Genomic DNA, 16,178 nt, shown 5'->3' with positions numbered 1-16,178 from the left:
TAAAAACAACAATCAAGGTTACATAAGTTTTTATTTCTCATTTTGAAGCATAAAAATTGTTTCCTTATTTTCCAATCGTACTTGATTTTCCGGAAAAGACGGCCTATCCTGCAGCTGAAATCGAGAATAGAAATATGTTACACTTGTAAAAATGCTTGTGTTGCAGAAACATTATAAGTTATAAATCGTACAATTGTGTTTTTAAAACTAATCTTATCGTTTATTTTTTTATTTTGAACTATTGAAATTCTATAAGGCAATGAAATCAATACATTGAATAAACGTACGGAACAAAACAACTGTCCTAAGTTTTTCAGTCAGGATGTTACGAGCATTTTTAATATTATTTTTAACCAAATTTTATTTAAAAACATAGACTTTGGGAACCAAACTTTCGAAAAAAAATCCTGCTTTAGATATAAATTGAATCAATTTCAACCACTGAGCCGCTGAGCACTGAAACAAAGAGTATTTTTTTTTATAATGTGTATGCACTATACAGAAAATTGTGCCCATGTATAGAGGGTGAAAAGTGCTCTTGATATTATGCGTGCTGTTTTTGACTTTTATTTTTTGCTAATTTAAATTATTGACCTTGATTTCCCCCTACCTGTCTAAACAAGTGTGGTATCGCCTTTGTTATTAAAAAGACAAATGAATCCATTTCTCGTAATGAATAAGTTTGCTATTACATTTACCGTGTGTGCATTTGTATCACGATTCGTATAATTATATTGCCTGACATACCCAGGCTATATCTAGCAACGAAACTTACAATCAGGAATGCATATTTTACTCTTAAATGCCCTGTTGGGTTAGGTCATGTATGAGTATCATAATTTCAAGAGAATCATTAAGTAAGAATTAAGTAAGCATCATCATGTAAGAGTATCATTAAGAATCTCTAAAATTTCGAAGATCGTGAAGAGATCGAATCGGATGAATAAATGGCCCCTGGGGGGGGGAGGGAGAGGAAAAATTGATTTTATCTAATGAGATCTGATGATGATAAATTATCTAAATAAGGAATTATAAGGCTCTTCGTTAATCAAAAAAAGCTTATGATTTCATATTCAGCTTATGATTCACATATTGTTTTAGATGTAAAAAATTAGCCGAAACACATGCGCGAAACAAAATATTTAATTTAATATTTTTTTGAACTAAATGCATTCCTCCTTATAACACACAACATTTCGTATTACAAAAAACTTAATACTTCTAATTTATACTGTATAATGTGAATATAATGCTGTTTGGTCATATTTCTTTCGAGATTGATAATAAATACATTCACGCTTTCATTAGCATATAATCGAGTAATTCCATTCTCTTACCATTTTCAGGACAACCAAGTGGCCCTGTCCACGATCTTGTTTAGTGGCAGTTAGCTATTTTATTTTACCTAAACACAATTTTTACAACAATAGAGGCAGCCAGTTGAAATTTAAAAAGGTGATATTACTTTAATAATTTTTGCCAATACTTTAAGAATTTTTCACAATGTGTATATTGCAAGTTTAAGCATACCAAAAGAATAATAAGAATAAGAGAAAGCAAACCTCCAAAAAATATTTTAAAAAAAACTTCATACTAGTGTTTAAATTTCTACTGGTTTCTTAATTTTTTCTTTAATGTTATCTACTATTTTATCAGTTCAGTCTCAAAAAGCTACAAATTTCTGTAAAAATAACTACCGATTCTGAAAATTTCCAAGCTTGGAAATAAGCTGCATCTTTATTATGTATATTTAGTCTACATTTTGTGCTAAGTTAATTTAAAAACTTTTGCAGATTGACACACGATTGCATCGCAAAAAACTTTTTTTCCGAAACTCTAATTCTCACGATTAAGATTATAAATTTTACATTTCATGCATGATCGTATGTTACCAGTACTTTACATTCAAAACTTTACATTTTTGAATTTCATGTTTAGGCTTTAGTAAAAATTTAAAATTCGCTTTTCTTTTACCTAAACTTAAACTATATAGATCCATTCTAATCGGCACAAATAATGTCAAAATTATTACACCAAAAACTTTTTATTTCGATTTTTTTTCTTTCTTCTTATTACACGTAACCACAATGAAAAAATTTTTTTTCGCGTTTTGAAATTTTGAAATTTTAAGTAAAGATATTTTCGTGATACATCCTTATAAGCACATGTTGAGAGCGAAAAAAACGAATATTTACGTTCTAGAACTCAATCATAATGGTTCGAAGAAATGACCTCAGATATGCCAGCTAATATTTTAAATTGCAAAATACGCCGAATAGGAAAAAACGTTTTTCAATTCGCTTGAAAAGTTCGAGAAATATGGTGATATACGCAAAATGTAAAATTAACAATAAGGGGTGAAAAATTTCCATTACTTTCCTAACCAAACTATGGAGACCATATTTCCCAGATTGCTGCTACCTCCTACATTTTGGGGGTCAGAGATCTGAATCTGTCGAAAAAAAGGCATGTTTATTCAGAAAAAGAATGTTTTGAGCCTGATTTTGTAACTTAAAATATCGCCTGCACTAGTTATTTAGCATAGTTGAGGTCACCCCCTTGAACCAGGAAATTGAGAACTAGAAAGTGAAGGTCCGATTGTTAAATTAAAAGTTACTCAGAGTGGTCTATTTTTTTTCTTTCACACTATACACAGCCACAAACAACGCTTGCTTTTTAAATGACATAATACGAAACACTTAAATTCATCTATTTGTATCATAAACCACTTATAAAATTTGTTGAAATGATGCTGCTTGGTACAAACTTTCATAACAAAAAGTAAATTTTAATAATGAATGACTATATTACGTTCTATAGGAACACATATTTTGCAACAGCCACATGGTGGATCCCCAGGTCGCTCATTTTCTCTGCAATGCAAAGGTTCGCACTGAAAATCAGGTCCGCATACTATTAAACATCGAGCATTCGCCGCCACCACGTTTATAAGAAGCAAAGCTAACACAACTCTATACATCATTAAGTTAGTAAATAATTCTGAAACAAAGCAATTTTAAATATTTTAGAGTCATTTTTAATTTAAATACTAATAGCAAAACAAATGATAAAAGTAAAAAAGAGTAATTTAACTAACGATTTAAGATCTTATACATAGTTGTAAAATTAAATACTAGTTTCAGTGTCTTTTTTTATTGTACCAAATCTACATAATTTAGATATATAAAATCATTAGTTTTTAACTTATAATTTATAGCAGGAAAAATGCTAGATTTTCGATGTTTTCTTTTTCTTCTTGCTACCTTATCTCTAAAAGTTTGTACACTGAGAAAAAAAAAGGATGATCAAAACTACCAGAATATGGTGAAGATTAATCGATGGAAACACCAAAGATTTCAGTAAATTTTTTGAGGTGTCTTGGTAATGGTTTTCGTGAAAGTAATAATAAAATAAAATTGTTTTATAATATGTGAAAAAATTTAGTAACTGTGGAAAAATTTGGTAATTTTATCATGATAACTTACAGCAAGGCAAGAACAGTTTATGTGATTAAATTTACTTTTTAGTTTTGAGAATTTTTACTAAATGCGTGATAATATGAACTATAATTTTCAAAACCAGTATTTCCAGCAAATCAATAGCATATGAACGGTAAAATTATTAATTGAAATTTTGAAATATCGTATATTTTGGCTTTATTAAACAGAATTATGGTTGTTTTTGTGAGAAATGTCAATACCACACAGTACGGTAATTTTACCAGAACTTTTCCTCCAAGTATAATAGATTTAAAAAAAATTAAATAATACACATTTCAAAAAATAAGTTAAAAGATGCAAATAAATAATTTCCAAAATACAGACTCGTTTCTCATATATGAATATTCATTCACCATAATAGGAGGATCAGATTTTGAATATTCTAATCAGTTTGAGCAGAAGATATTTTAAATTGTTGTTGTTGTAGTTCAGAGTGACTGCAGCCAGTGATGCTTGACTTCGGTGATCTTATGGGAAATGTGTCTTAACGATCAGTCCACGGTAGGACAGGTATTTTAAGTAAGCACAATTATAAATAAAATACACTTTGAAAAAAGCATATTTTCCCCCCGTGAGATTCAGTTTCTGAAATCTAAAGATAGGGGAATAACAAAAGTTTGGAAAACATGGTCACAATAATCGTGTCCAGTGAAAAATTTGGTCAGCTTGGTGTTAAATACACTTTCTGCGTATTTCGTTATAGCTATGAAATCGCAGAAACGAATCTTCTGTAAGATCAAAACTCTTTTTTCGCGCATAATTTCTCCCAAAAAACAAATCTGTTACGAAATATTATTCATTTCTGAAATGAGTGATAAAATATTAAATTGAAAGATACGCAGATAATTTTATTGTTTTAAACTATGTAATTTTAAAGAAAAAAATCCAAAATTTAACAAGAATCAGTTAAAAATATTCTGAGAAATAATCCAAAACTTATATTGATTTTTTTTAAACTCTATTACATAGATTCTTTTTGAAACATTTAACTTCAATTTTGAGATTTTTAACTTAAAATTGCAATGTTTGAAATAAATCAAATACTAATATCACTTCTTGATAAATTTCACTTACTTTTCACTTCTTGATAAAAAGAAGTTTCTAAAAAATTAAAAATTTCAAAAAATTCGTTTCTTATTAATTTATTTTTAATTTAAAAATTTATAATTGTTAATACATTTCATTGATTTTCCACCAGTAATATGTATTTCTGTTTAAAAATCCTACATTTACGTGTGTAAGCCTCGTGTTGTACTTCTTCAGAGGTGCTCGAGGAATAATCTTGTTCTTGAAATAATAATAAAAAAAAAGGTAAAATGCACAAAAAAGCAGCTCTTAGGGCTACCAAACTTTATACACTGTTCTCCAGGTTGAAAATTTTACAAGTTTCCGACTTCTCCTTCAAAATATGAAAGGTAAATAATACAAATATACGTTTAAGAAGATGAAGTATGTTTTTATATCTGATTTCGTAACTTTAAATGTCATCCGCACTAATTAATTAGCTTAATTAAGGTTATTATTTTGAACACTCGAGATTGTATGTTGATGCTTGACCATGAAATTGAAAGTTATAAAGGTATTTTGTCTTTTGTTTTGGTAATGGTTGTATTTAGAAGTAAGAAATCAAATACTTGTATTAATAATGAATTATGTATATAATATAATATAATAAAATATAATGTAATATAATATAATATGATATAATATAATATAATATAATATAATATAATATAATATAATATAATATAATATAATATAATATAATATAATATAATATAATATAATATAATATAATATAATATAATATAATATAATGTAATGTAATGTAATGTAATGTAATGTAATGTAATATAATATAATATAATATAATATAATATAATATAATATAATATAATATAATATAATATAATATAGCATAATGTAATATAATATTCGTTATTTATATTTATCATAATTTTCAATTTTGATTAGTATTTTAACTTAAATTTATCATTTTTTTCCAGTGATATATGGTGACATACTAAATGTGTATTCTTTTGTAAAGACTTCCTTAAAAGTATATAATCAATATGCTGGTAAAAATGGTATTCATCTATAAAATTTTTAATACATTATAATGTTTTGTAATATATTAAAAGTATAATATTTAATGTATTATTAAAAGTAGAATAATAATATTTAATATAATATTTTTATAAATATTATACTCTTATAATAGTTTTCTTTTTACTTCTGCTTGGAAAAAAATAAAAAAATAAAAAATTAAATGTATTCATGCAAAATGTATTCATGCAAATTTAAAATAATGAGTATGCAATAAGAGAAGAAATACTCACCGAAACCGAGAAATATAACTTATTAACCATTTATTTCCACTGCATTTGTATTGCCTTTTCATTATATATAGTTGTCTCATCATATGACACAATTTTGATGGGATTCAAAGATAATAAATTTCCTGTTAAAATGCTCATTTTTATTAGCTGTAGATGAAAAGTTGAGACAAGGGATGTAGTCATCCATGTAGAAATAATAAAGAAAATATATTGAACAGCAGTTGAAAAGTCACGTTTTTAATTTTGAAATGATAGAAAACAAGACTTAGGTTGAGTTTCAATTTACGAGTTAATGAGAAATTGCAGATTCAAATATTTTCGAATGCAGAAATATGGTGTTGTTTCTAATTCCACTTGCCACACGAGCAAGCCTGCTTGTTGAAACCGAGCAAATTTAAGGCAGACTGTGCGTTTCTTGTTTTATTAGTGGCACCATCCTATGGCTAAGAATTCGACTTCAGCCACACACACGTCATAGCCCGTTTTATAGGGCGGAGCAATTCTCACATCCATTCATTCATCCACAGATCGTAACTTTGCCCTGAATCAGAGAACGATTGAACTCCAATCCAGTACCCCCAGAGGTGAGAAATATGTATATAAATGAAACAAAATTAAGAATAAAATTATTCATTTGAATGTAAACGTTAGAAAATAAATTTAAATTTTTCGCAGATGAAAAAAAAATTGTTTAGTTCTAATGAATGGTGATAAACAACAAGAAAAAAAAAACACTCTTTCTATGATGCTTTTCAAAAAATGAAATATCTTCATCAGTGTTTGTACACAGAACTAAAGTAGAAAACCCATAGATATACAGAAGACTACAAGTGAAAAAGGGAGTTGATCAATAGAAGAGATGGGACTAGTTTGTACAGGATAATCAAGGAAAAAAACCAAGAATGGTTGAAGTTTTCACCTTTTTTACACAAACATGTCTATTAAATTTTTTGCTAATTGGCTTGTTTAAGCTTTAGCTCCTTTCCCTATTCGTTAACCCCTTTCTTTTTCCTTGTTGTAACGCGATCGTACTTTTCTTCTGCATTTCTGTGTTAAAAGCGTAAAAATACAGTTGTCTTCTGTGTTTGAACACTGCTAAAGATTCTTTATATGAGAATCAAAACTATAGTATACGTCTTTATTTGAAACATTTTGTGTTTATTTTATGTTGTTTAACTTTTTTTAAATTTAAATTTAGTTTACAGTAATGAAATATAACTTGATTCTTTTTCTTACTCAGATGTTATATTCATTCCAGGACTCCTCAATTTGTCATCAGTAAACAACTGCATTAAGTAGCGAAAATTAGGGTGCATTGTCAGTAAAATTAATTTTACCGTAAAATCCATTTTAAACGTAAAAAAACTATAAAATGATTTTTCAATAATGTTTACTTAGTCTGAGTGATGCAGTGATTATATATAGTTCGGCTTTACCCTGTCCCGCCCGCATTTTGGGGCATCCTGGGAATACTGTTAAAGGATCCGTTTAGGCCAGATCCTCCATTCTGTTTTCAAAAAGTCTTTAAAAATCTCTTCAATTCCTTTGTTTAGTTTCTTTTGGTTCCAGTTTCTTTTAATGGTATCAAAGTTGAAATTTCTCTAGAAAATTGTAATTCTTAAATCAACATAAACAGGACAGACAGTAAGTATGTGTACGATATCTTCATAAGTTTTACAAACGTTGCAGTTCGGGGCAAGTGTTTATATATACACCGAAGAGCCATTACATTATGACCACACTGCTAATAACATGTAGGACCACTTTTAGCCCTCAAAACTACCAGCACACGCAGTGGCATTGATTCCACAAGATGCTGATAGGTAGCCTGAGGTATCTGGTACCAAACGCTCACCAACTGGTCCTGCAATTCCCTCACATTGCAGAGGGGGTAGCGTGGCAGCACGAACTTGGTTTTCCAAGTAGGACCACAAATGCTCTATTGGATAAAGGTCAGGTGAATTTGGGGGCCAAGACATGACTTGAAAGTCACTGGAATGTTCCTCGACGATTCGACCCTTATGACATGCATAGTGCACTATCCTGTTGGTAAATAAAATCCCCCGCTGGAAAAACTGTTGCCGTAAATGGGTGAACCTGGTCTGCAACTATGTTCAAGTAGCTTACAGGCGTCAGGGATTGTTCTGTGAGGATTATGGGTCCTAATGTGCCCCATGAAAACATTGTTCCTGGGCCAGGAAGCATGAAAAACTGGGCGAGCCCATTGTTATAGATGGTGGGTGGTCATAATGTAATGGCTCTTCGGTGTATACGGTAATTATTAGAGTAAAATTTACGGTATGCTAGATTTTTTGTTCTGTTACATGTTTTGGTAAAAATGGATTTCACGATGAAAATTGCCAAGAGCCGGAACTTTTTAGCGAAATTTTATCCGGAATATTTCACAGTGTACTTGTTTGAAAATTTTTATCATTTTTATCTCCAAGAGAAGAAATGATTGAACAATAAACAAATGAAATATCTCTTTTACACAAAAACAGTGCCACCAGGGACAAAAAATGGATTCGATGGTCCTTAAAGGCGTCTCTAGGTCAGAAAAAACTTCAAAGACCCTACAAAGGCCCTATTTCCTCCCCTTCCCCTTCATGAAATTCGTTTACTTTTTTCATCAAAAATTAAATTAGCTGTATGAACCAAAAAAAAACTGACTGACCTTTAATTACTTTTGATCTAATGTTCAGATCTCCAATTTCTAAAACTCTGGTTCGACTCCAATGGTTCTAGGGGGTGATCTCAAATATGCAAATTAATAGGTGTAACCGATATTTTAATTTATGAAGTCAGACTCAGAAGCATGCTTTATCTGAATCATACCGTATTTTTGATAGATTTTGATTTTTGAACCCCAAAATATAGGGTGTAGCCTCAATCTGGGAAATATGGTCCATATAGTTTAATCAGAAGAGATGCCCAAATTTTAAACCCCTTAATATTTATTTTACTTTTTGCGCATTTTGCCATATTTCGTGAACTTTGTACGCGAATTGAAATAAAATTGTACAATAATATGAAAATCGTTTAGCAAAAGATAATTCAATGCGAAAAAAAAATTTTACTATGTATTTTTTTATTATTTTACTTAATAGTAGTCGAAAATTTTTTTAATTGCAAGTTATACAAGTTTTTATATCATTTTAAATTACACTGATCTCTCACTTATGCACCACCTCTTTTATGCACCTTTTTCATTTATACGACGATTTTTATAGGTCCCAGTACATTAGATAGGAAAATAATGATAAACATCCTTCGTTTATGCGTCGCTTTAAAAATAAATGTTTCAATTATGCACCGAAATTTTTAGCTGGCATTTTAATTTTTTAATCCTTTAAATATTTTTTCTTTTAAAAAAATTTTTTTAAATTAAAAATGAAGCAAATGAGCAATCCTTGTTACAGATAAAAAGAAATATATGTTGTTAGATCCTATTGAATTTGCTTCCCCCTGTGACCTTTTCATTTTTGCTGTTTCTGGAAAGAGATTCTTTCTAAAATTTTGAATAGGGTGTCTTACCTTTTACACCAACAACAATGAAAGCCCATTAATCTTTCAGAAAATGACCAATTCCTCTTGTCCAGAGGTTAGTTTTACCCCCATGCTGTTTTCTTGAAAAAGAAGACACCTGGAATACGAAAGATGAAAGAGACCGAGATCTCTTACTTGCTGTCAGATGGACATTATGAGTACGGTGATCTGTTTAGTGAGGGAAATACTTGAACAACTTATTGTGCAGCATATTATGACGTCAAGTATTTTTCTTAGAAATTTATCATGTGATATGTTTCACCCCCTCCCATAAAACTCAAATTTTTTGTGAAAAACTGTTCATTTATATCAAACTAAAACTTGTGAATGATGAGAACGTAGTGGATGATACTGACGAGATGATAAAGTTTCTCCAAATCACACAGCAGTATTGAAAGCTTTAGACACTGTTCCTGACTATTTACAATTTAATTTTGCTTTTGAAACACCCCCTTATCCCATTTATATGAACTGGAAAAAACTGTTTTCGAATAACGTCAGCGAAAACAAATACAAACATGTATTAAGATTATTTTGTAAGAAAATAAATTGTCTTAAGGTATGTTAAATTTTTTCTTTGTATAATTATAGTAAATACCAAAACAGTATAAATATTAATATTAAATCTTTAGAAACATATTTATTCATGTTGTCACTGCAATTTGCTTTGCGTTTTGGAATTTTGAAGTTTTTCACTTATGCGCCTTTTTCTCTTGGCCCCTTACACCGGTGCATAAGTGAGAGTTCACTGTAAGTAATTTTTATTGACAAAGTACAAATCATAAGCGAAATGACCGAACTCAAGAGAATGTCGATTGTCACCGGTGAATGTCAACAATCACATAGTAGCTTCGATGAATGTCCGAAATACTTGTTTTAACCGATTTGACATTAATTTATTCGTTGATATTAGTATATTAATTTGATATTTTAATATATCTTGAGGTAAATTTAGTAAAAACATTGGTGTTCGGAGTATCGTTCAAATGTATACCTAGTAGTGGCACTGAACTTAAAGAAAAAAAAAACATTAATGTAGAGCATATCGGGTAATTGCATACTGGAGAGTAGCACTCAACTACACCTGCTATTTATTTCGCACATTTACTAAAGTGACTATGTGATTGTTAACATTCACAGGTGGAAGTCAACAATTACCAATTTTGGTCATTCACAGCAACATATACATAGTTTGTCGGAAATTGGAAAAGAAATAACTCACATATATGATATTTGTAAAACAATGTAAGTAAAACAATGAGGTTTTTGAATACAAATCAATTTCTTCATTCATATAATGTATTAAAATGTCCGTGTACACTTATGAGTAATTGGGTGACAATAAAGGCCTTCCAGACACCTAGGCTGATTATTAGGAACTCTTGGAGCATCAGTCTGTCCACCAAAGGGCAAAGCAGGAAGAGCCATTGGACGAAGTCTGTTTGCACAGTTTTCACCCTTCCCTAAACGAGAAGATATAAATGACATTTCGAAAAATGATTTACTTTATAAATATGCAAGAAGAAGTATATTCATTAAACATTCTATTTCCCATCTGTAATAAAATAAACTGCATGCATCAGTTTAAGGAAATGCAGAGGATCTCATTTTATAGTGCATTGGTTTTTCTGTTCAATAGTAGATAAACTGAAAAAGTGGAGGTGTAAAGATTACAGAACATAAATGTTTATACATTTTTACCATTAAATTTAAATTAATTACTATTATAGTACTAGGGGTGATCAAGTGAAGAGGTACGAAATGACACGGTGGGTACAAATGCAGACTTTATTCAAAATATACACCATAGGCCTGAGCACAACTATTCCACTGATGAACAAGCCGCAGGATTCCTTCTTCTCAGAATTCCTGTGGCCCTGACCAGACCCAGTCCTTCACAGTGTCTTTGAGTATGTCGTCCGAGTTGAAGTGCTTCTCTTTCAGGTGTTTCTTCAGTGGACCAAACACATGGAAATCGCAGGGCGACATGTTCGGACTGTAGGGCGGATGGTTAAACGTCTCCCACTTGAACTTGGCCAGTTCCAAGTATGTGACTCTGGAAACGTGTGGACGCGCATTATCATGGAGCAGAAACACACCCGCTGCTCCTCAGTCGTCGAATTTTGCAACGCGAACGCCATCCTGTCTTCATACGGACCGCCGCATCATTTGGACGCCGCTTTTGATAAGAGCCTCTGCTCTCTCCTGCGCATGCGGGTGCCCGCGCTTGCTCCGATCCCAGTCAGAGACTCCAATCGCATCCCGAGATTTCTCGCTACGTTCTCCCATGGCGGAATATGCAAATATTTAACTGTTACGTTTGTACGTCATTTCGTTCATTTCATTTGATGTATTATCCATTGATGTTATTATAGTATTGATGACTATTATAGTATTATCCATTTATATTGACTTACCTAACACTCTTATACAAGTTTTACAGCAACTACAACCAACATATTTTGCTTCCTCATTTCGTTTACACATTGGCGCAGCACATCGCACAGCAGCACAGTTTTGTTTGCATTTAAAAGCCAGAGTTGTTTCCATATAGGCGAAAAATAGAGAAAATAAAACAGCAGAATAGTACATTCTCCTTAAAGAAGATAACAAATTAATTTTAGATAGGAAGTTATGTGCGTATTGCATGAACATAGATAAAAAAATCTTGTTCAATTGAAAACAAATATAGTATTTTTTAAAGATACCTTTGTTCAATTCTTCAATTTGCAATGTGAAAAAAAGAATAATAATGCTAGAATTTTTTTTTTTGCATTTGAAATATATACTTGAATAATACTTGAATATATACTTGGTCTGATGTTTTTCTTATTTTTATATACAAGCACTAAGTTTCAAAGGGCAAAAAACTCTTTACCATCATCAATAGAGTTTCATTTTTATTCACTTATATGTTTCATGAGTGTTACTGTATGTTAAATGTGTGTCTTATATGTTTTTTTATTCCTTAATTTCAATGAATTAAATTTTTACTGTAAAACTCATTAATTTTTTTAAATAAAAATATAATTTGTGCTTTGAAATGATAGCCTTTAAGCATTTTTTCCAATGACCACTTGGGTTGACCTTTCGTCAATTCAAGTGTATTAGGGCGCATTTGTTGACCTCTCTTTTAGGGACACCATATTAAGTGGGTCAACTTTGCTCCCACAGTAAGGACAGATAGTACAAAGAATGAAATAACATCCATATCTTGTCTGGCATTCGAATCTGGAACCTTTCTGATACAAGGCATGTTCTCTGTCCCCTATACAGTCCAATCGGCACAAATATTGGCCATGACCGGGGTTTGACCTCCGGATCCTAGGGAAAAATAATTCCTTGCTTCCTATTGCTTAACCCTAAAGATTACACCACACCAGCCTTAAAAATTTATGAATAATTAAAATTCATGGTGCCATTCGATATAATTCTGGAATATGACAAAAGAATAGGTGGTTGAATTTGCTCATTTTTATATGACTATAGTTTACACAAATTATGCACTTGTGTAAGCTCCAGTTGTATTCTTTTTACTTCTACCATGTTATTAAGCATTTACCATTTTTACCTCTCCCATTTACCATTCTTTTATTGAAACCAGATAGGCACTAGATAGACCCCCAAGTTTTTGGAGTATTAAGAAGAAAAAGGGTTTTTCTTGCATGTTTTACTTTCTTATGTGCATCAAATGTAATTAGGGATGGTCGTTGGGTTTAAGCAAAAAATCAACTGATGCAGTGATAACGAATCTTGGCAATTTTAGCAAAGTAGGATAAAATTTCAATGGTATAGTACACCTATTTATCCGTTTAATTTGAGATAACGAATAAAATGGTCTTCTATGAAACAAACTCTTCACACTTATAAACCTATACTGTATTATGCCTGTCAGTCTTTACCCTAAGTTAGCTAGGAATGTAATTGTTGACTTTAAATTTATTTGATTGTTATCCTTCCAGTTGAACAGCATTAGCTCAATGTAAATAAAATTTTAGACTAAAAAATATTAACTATGCATTTAAGTAATATTTTATTTTATTTTAAAATTTTGTAAAAAACAAAAAGTAAAGTAAAGCAGAAGGTATTCTGTTTATGATTATCAAATTAAAAAGGAGTTTTCTTCACCATATAACTGAAATACTGGTTAGGTCCATTAAAAAGTCCTCCATGAAGTCAAATTTGGCCCAATGCTTGATCCAGGAGTTTCCCTGTCTTCTGGATTGGGTTCAAAAATACAAAACTATGGATTTGAACATTAGTAGTCGTAAACCCTAAAATTGGGTCAGCAGTTCAACGGCGGTTATGAAATCTTATGTAAGGTACCGAACGGAATTCACCATAAATTTGAGAAATCTCTCTAAGAGAAAAATATGGGCTACTTTGAGGTGGGTAATTTAAAGAAGAAAGCTTTTCTCTTGAAAACACCTAAGATATGTAAAAATAAATTTAAACTTCTGAAAACGAACAATTGGAGCACTTAAACTAAAATAAGAAAAAAATTCTACAATTTAAATTTGTACTTCGAAAAGATTATAATGGAAACCTAGGGAGTAAATTGTACTGAAGCATTTTTTTCTCCAGAAATGTCTCTTCCCGGTCGTAAATAATTAAAGTCCACAAGAATTTTCATTCTTCTGTAGTACGAGTCTCTTTATTAAAAAAACTTTTAGTTTAATTATACCACATAATTGGCTTGCTAACGCTATTTTTTTTCTATAGAGTTAATGTAAAAAGAAATTTTAAAAATTCGATATCATAAATGTATATTTTCCTTAATATAAAATGTAGTAAAACCATGAACTTAGTATAATGATACTTATATACCTAAAATTGAGAACAAATATTGTTTTACACGAAAACTTTTAGTAGAAAATGACTAACCTTCTCATCTGAGATCTAAATGTGAAAAGATTCTGTAATCCTCATAGGTAATTTTCTTTTGAAAGGGCTATAAAAATTTGAAAATATTGAGTGCAATCTATGGAAATATGAAACGTAATCTATTAAAACATGAATTTATTAAAAAAATTAGTTTAAGTATGCCACATAATTGACTTGCAAATGCTTTTTTTTTCTTTAGAGTCAATATAAAAGGAAATTAAAACTCATTTGCCATCATAAATGTTTCTTTTCTTTAATATAAAATTATTGACAAATAATTACAAAAAAAATTATTAACAAATTAACAAAAATTAGGAATACTTTAATATAATGATATTTATTTAAAGGAATTTAAGAACAATAATTGTTATAAAAGAGAAATTTGATATAACTAAAAACGACTAACCTTCTTATCTTAGATCTAATTGTGAGAAGATTGTGTAATCCTCATCGGTAATTTTTGTTTGAAAAGGCTATAAAAATCTGAAAATATTGAGTGCAATCTATGAAAATATGAAACGTTAAATACTTCTCTGAAACAACGTTAGCGAAGTTATTACACTTCTTTTTTACTATTTCTTTGAAAGATAAATTCGAAATGACATAATACTTCACATGAATAGGAATTTTATCGTCGGTGATAAAATAAAACCAATAACATTTATCGAAGTAAGGACATTATAAAAATGTCTGATTATGTGTTACGACACATAGTAATATAAAGGGAATTATTCGGTATACTCGGTTATCTGGATAAACTTTTTTTGTGCTTCTGGCTTTGTTAAAAAAAAGTCCTTAATAAAAGTTTACAATATTTTTTGTAAAGCGATATTTATTGTAAAAAATTTAAAACAAAATATGAGTTTTTTTTCTTCAAAATTTCTAAATTTTTAAATTCTATCTAAGTCTTTAAAGCCGAATTATTGAAAAAGAGTTTTGCTCTCATTTTCACACGAATCATAAGCGGATTAAAACCGTTAATTGAAATTCTAAGTTCTGGGGTACAGTTTTGCGTTCAGTAATACAATTTTCCCTCAAGTATTTCACGATTATTTTCTATATTCGTTTGTACTTTTTAGTAATTATTATACTGTTTCAGATCGGTCATTATCGATACGATATTTGAGCGAAATCGATACGATATATAATCGATACGATACATAAGCGAAATTCTCGCTATCCAACTTCCACTTGATCTGCCTTGGTTCAGAGGACAGAGCGCGAGCCTCTCAATGAAGTATCCCAGCGTTTCTTAACCTTTCAGTATTCGGGGCCCAGTTTTCAATCATAATTTTCATCGCGCCCCCCGTGCTTATAATATGTACAACAATAATGTATATTGAGTATTTCGGATTCGGTTTTTAAATGATTTTTAACTAACTACCAAAACAAAAGTGAAAGCAAACCAACCTTGGAAAGAAATCACTTATTGCATGGACGGTGAACAGATTAATCCAATGAGAGCGAGGAAAATGTATATATAATATTTAAAATGAAAACCAAACAGGGAGGTAACGTTGGAATAATATGAAAGTAGAAAAATTCGTTAATGAAAGTTTACCTGGACGGGATGAGATAAATTTAGAAGCAGAGAATACAATTTTTTTTAATAACAAAAAAAAATAAACAGAAGCATGACTGAACATTAAAAAAGTAATGTTTGTGGAAAGGAATCCGCACCACCGATGACGTCTCGAACATACGCAGAGAAAATGTTTTCTCATAGGAAGAAGGAAAATGTTCGATAACTTAAGTTTAAATTCCAGCCAGTCTCATTCGAGTTGATCCTTCTATCACTATCGAAACGATCGTGAATGTGTATGTTATATATATTTTCCAGCTAATTGCAATTCACCGTATTAAATATTTATGCAGACTCATGGATAAATTTTTAAGGGGAAGTAAGCGA

General features: G+C 30.4%; 1 protein-coding gene and 1 long non-coding RNA gene across 5 annotated transcripts; both read right to left on the bottom strand.

The window, feature by feature from the left end:
* Positions 1-12: 12 nt before the first annotated feature.
* Positions 13-5,981, bottom strand: LOC107455499 (uncharacterized). 2 transcript variants are annotated; one of them, XR_001585589.4, is made up of 3 exons: positions 5,840-5,981; positions 2,812-3,000; positions 13-114 (listed from the first exon to the last, which is right to left on the bottom strand). It is a non-coding gene; the product is annotated as an uncharacterized LOC107455499 (long non-coding RNA). The 2 variants fall into 2 exon arrangements; XR_015433423.1 differs by lacking the exon at positions 5,840-5,981 and adding an exon at positions 3,854-4,088.
* Positions 5,982-10,136: 4,155 nt separating this feature from the next.
* On the bottom strand, positions 10,137-14,850 carry LOC147816402 (uncharacterized). 3 transcript variants are annotated; one of them, XM_087162356.1, is made up of 4 exons: positions 14,676-14,850; positions 14,270-14,366; positions 11,803-11,981; positions 10,137-10,848 (listed from the first exon to the last, which is right to left on the bottom strand). In XM_087162356.1, the coding sequence occupies exons 2-4, from the start codon at positions 14,275-14,277 to the stop codon at positions 10,688-10,690; spliced, it is 348 nt and encodes a 115-aa protein (XP_087018482.1). In that variant the 5' UTR covers positions 14,278-14,366; positions 14,676-14,850; the 3' UTR covers positions 10,137-10,687. The 3 variants fall into 3 exon arrangements, with proteins under 3 accessions (XP_087018482.1, XP_087018477.1, XP_087018489.1); XM_087162351.1 differs by having other exon boundaries at positions 14,270-14,336; XM_087162363.1 differs by lacking the exon at positions 14,270-14,366 and having other exon boundaries at positions 14,676-14,849.
* Positions 14,851-16,178: the final 1,328 nt, after the last annotated feature.

The sequence above is a fragment of the Parasteatoda tepidariorum genome, chromosome 1 (assembly GCF_982258835.1).
Source record: "Parasteatoda tepidariorum strain Cologne lab strain chromosome 1, Ptep-v5.0, whole genome shotgun sequence".
Classification (NCBI taxonomy): Eukaryota; Metazoa; Arthropoda; class Arachnida; order Araneae; family Theridiidae; genus Parasteatoda; species Parasteatoda tepidariorum.
This window is presented reverse-complemented; position numbering and strand designations above follow the sequence as displayed.

Bases quoted from the DNA above. Each gene is read 5' to 3' on its own strand.
- LOC147816402 (XM_087162356.1), bottom strand. The intron at 10,849-11,802 runs GTAAGTCAATAT...CTTCTCGTTTAG, and splicing joins AACTTGTATAAGAGTGTTAG to GGAAGGGTGAAAACTGTGCA.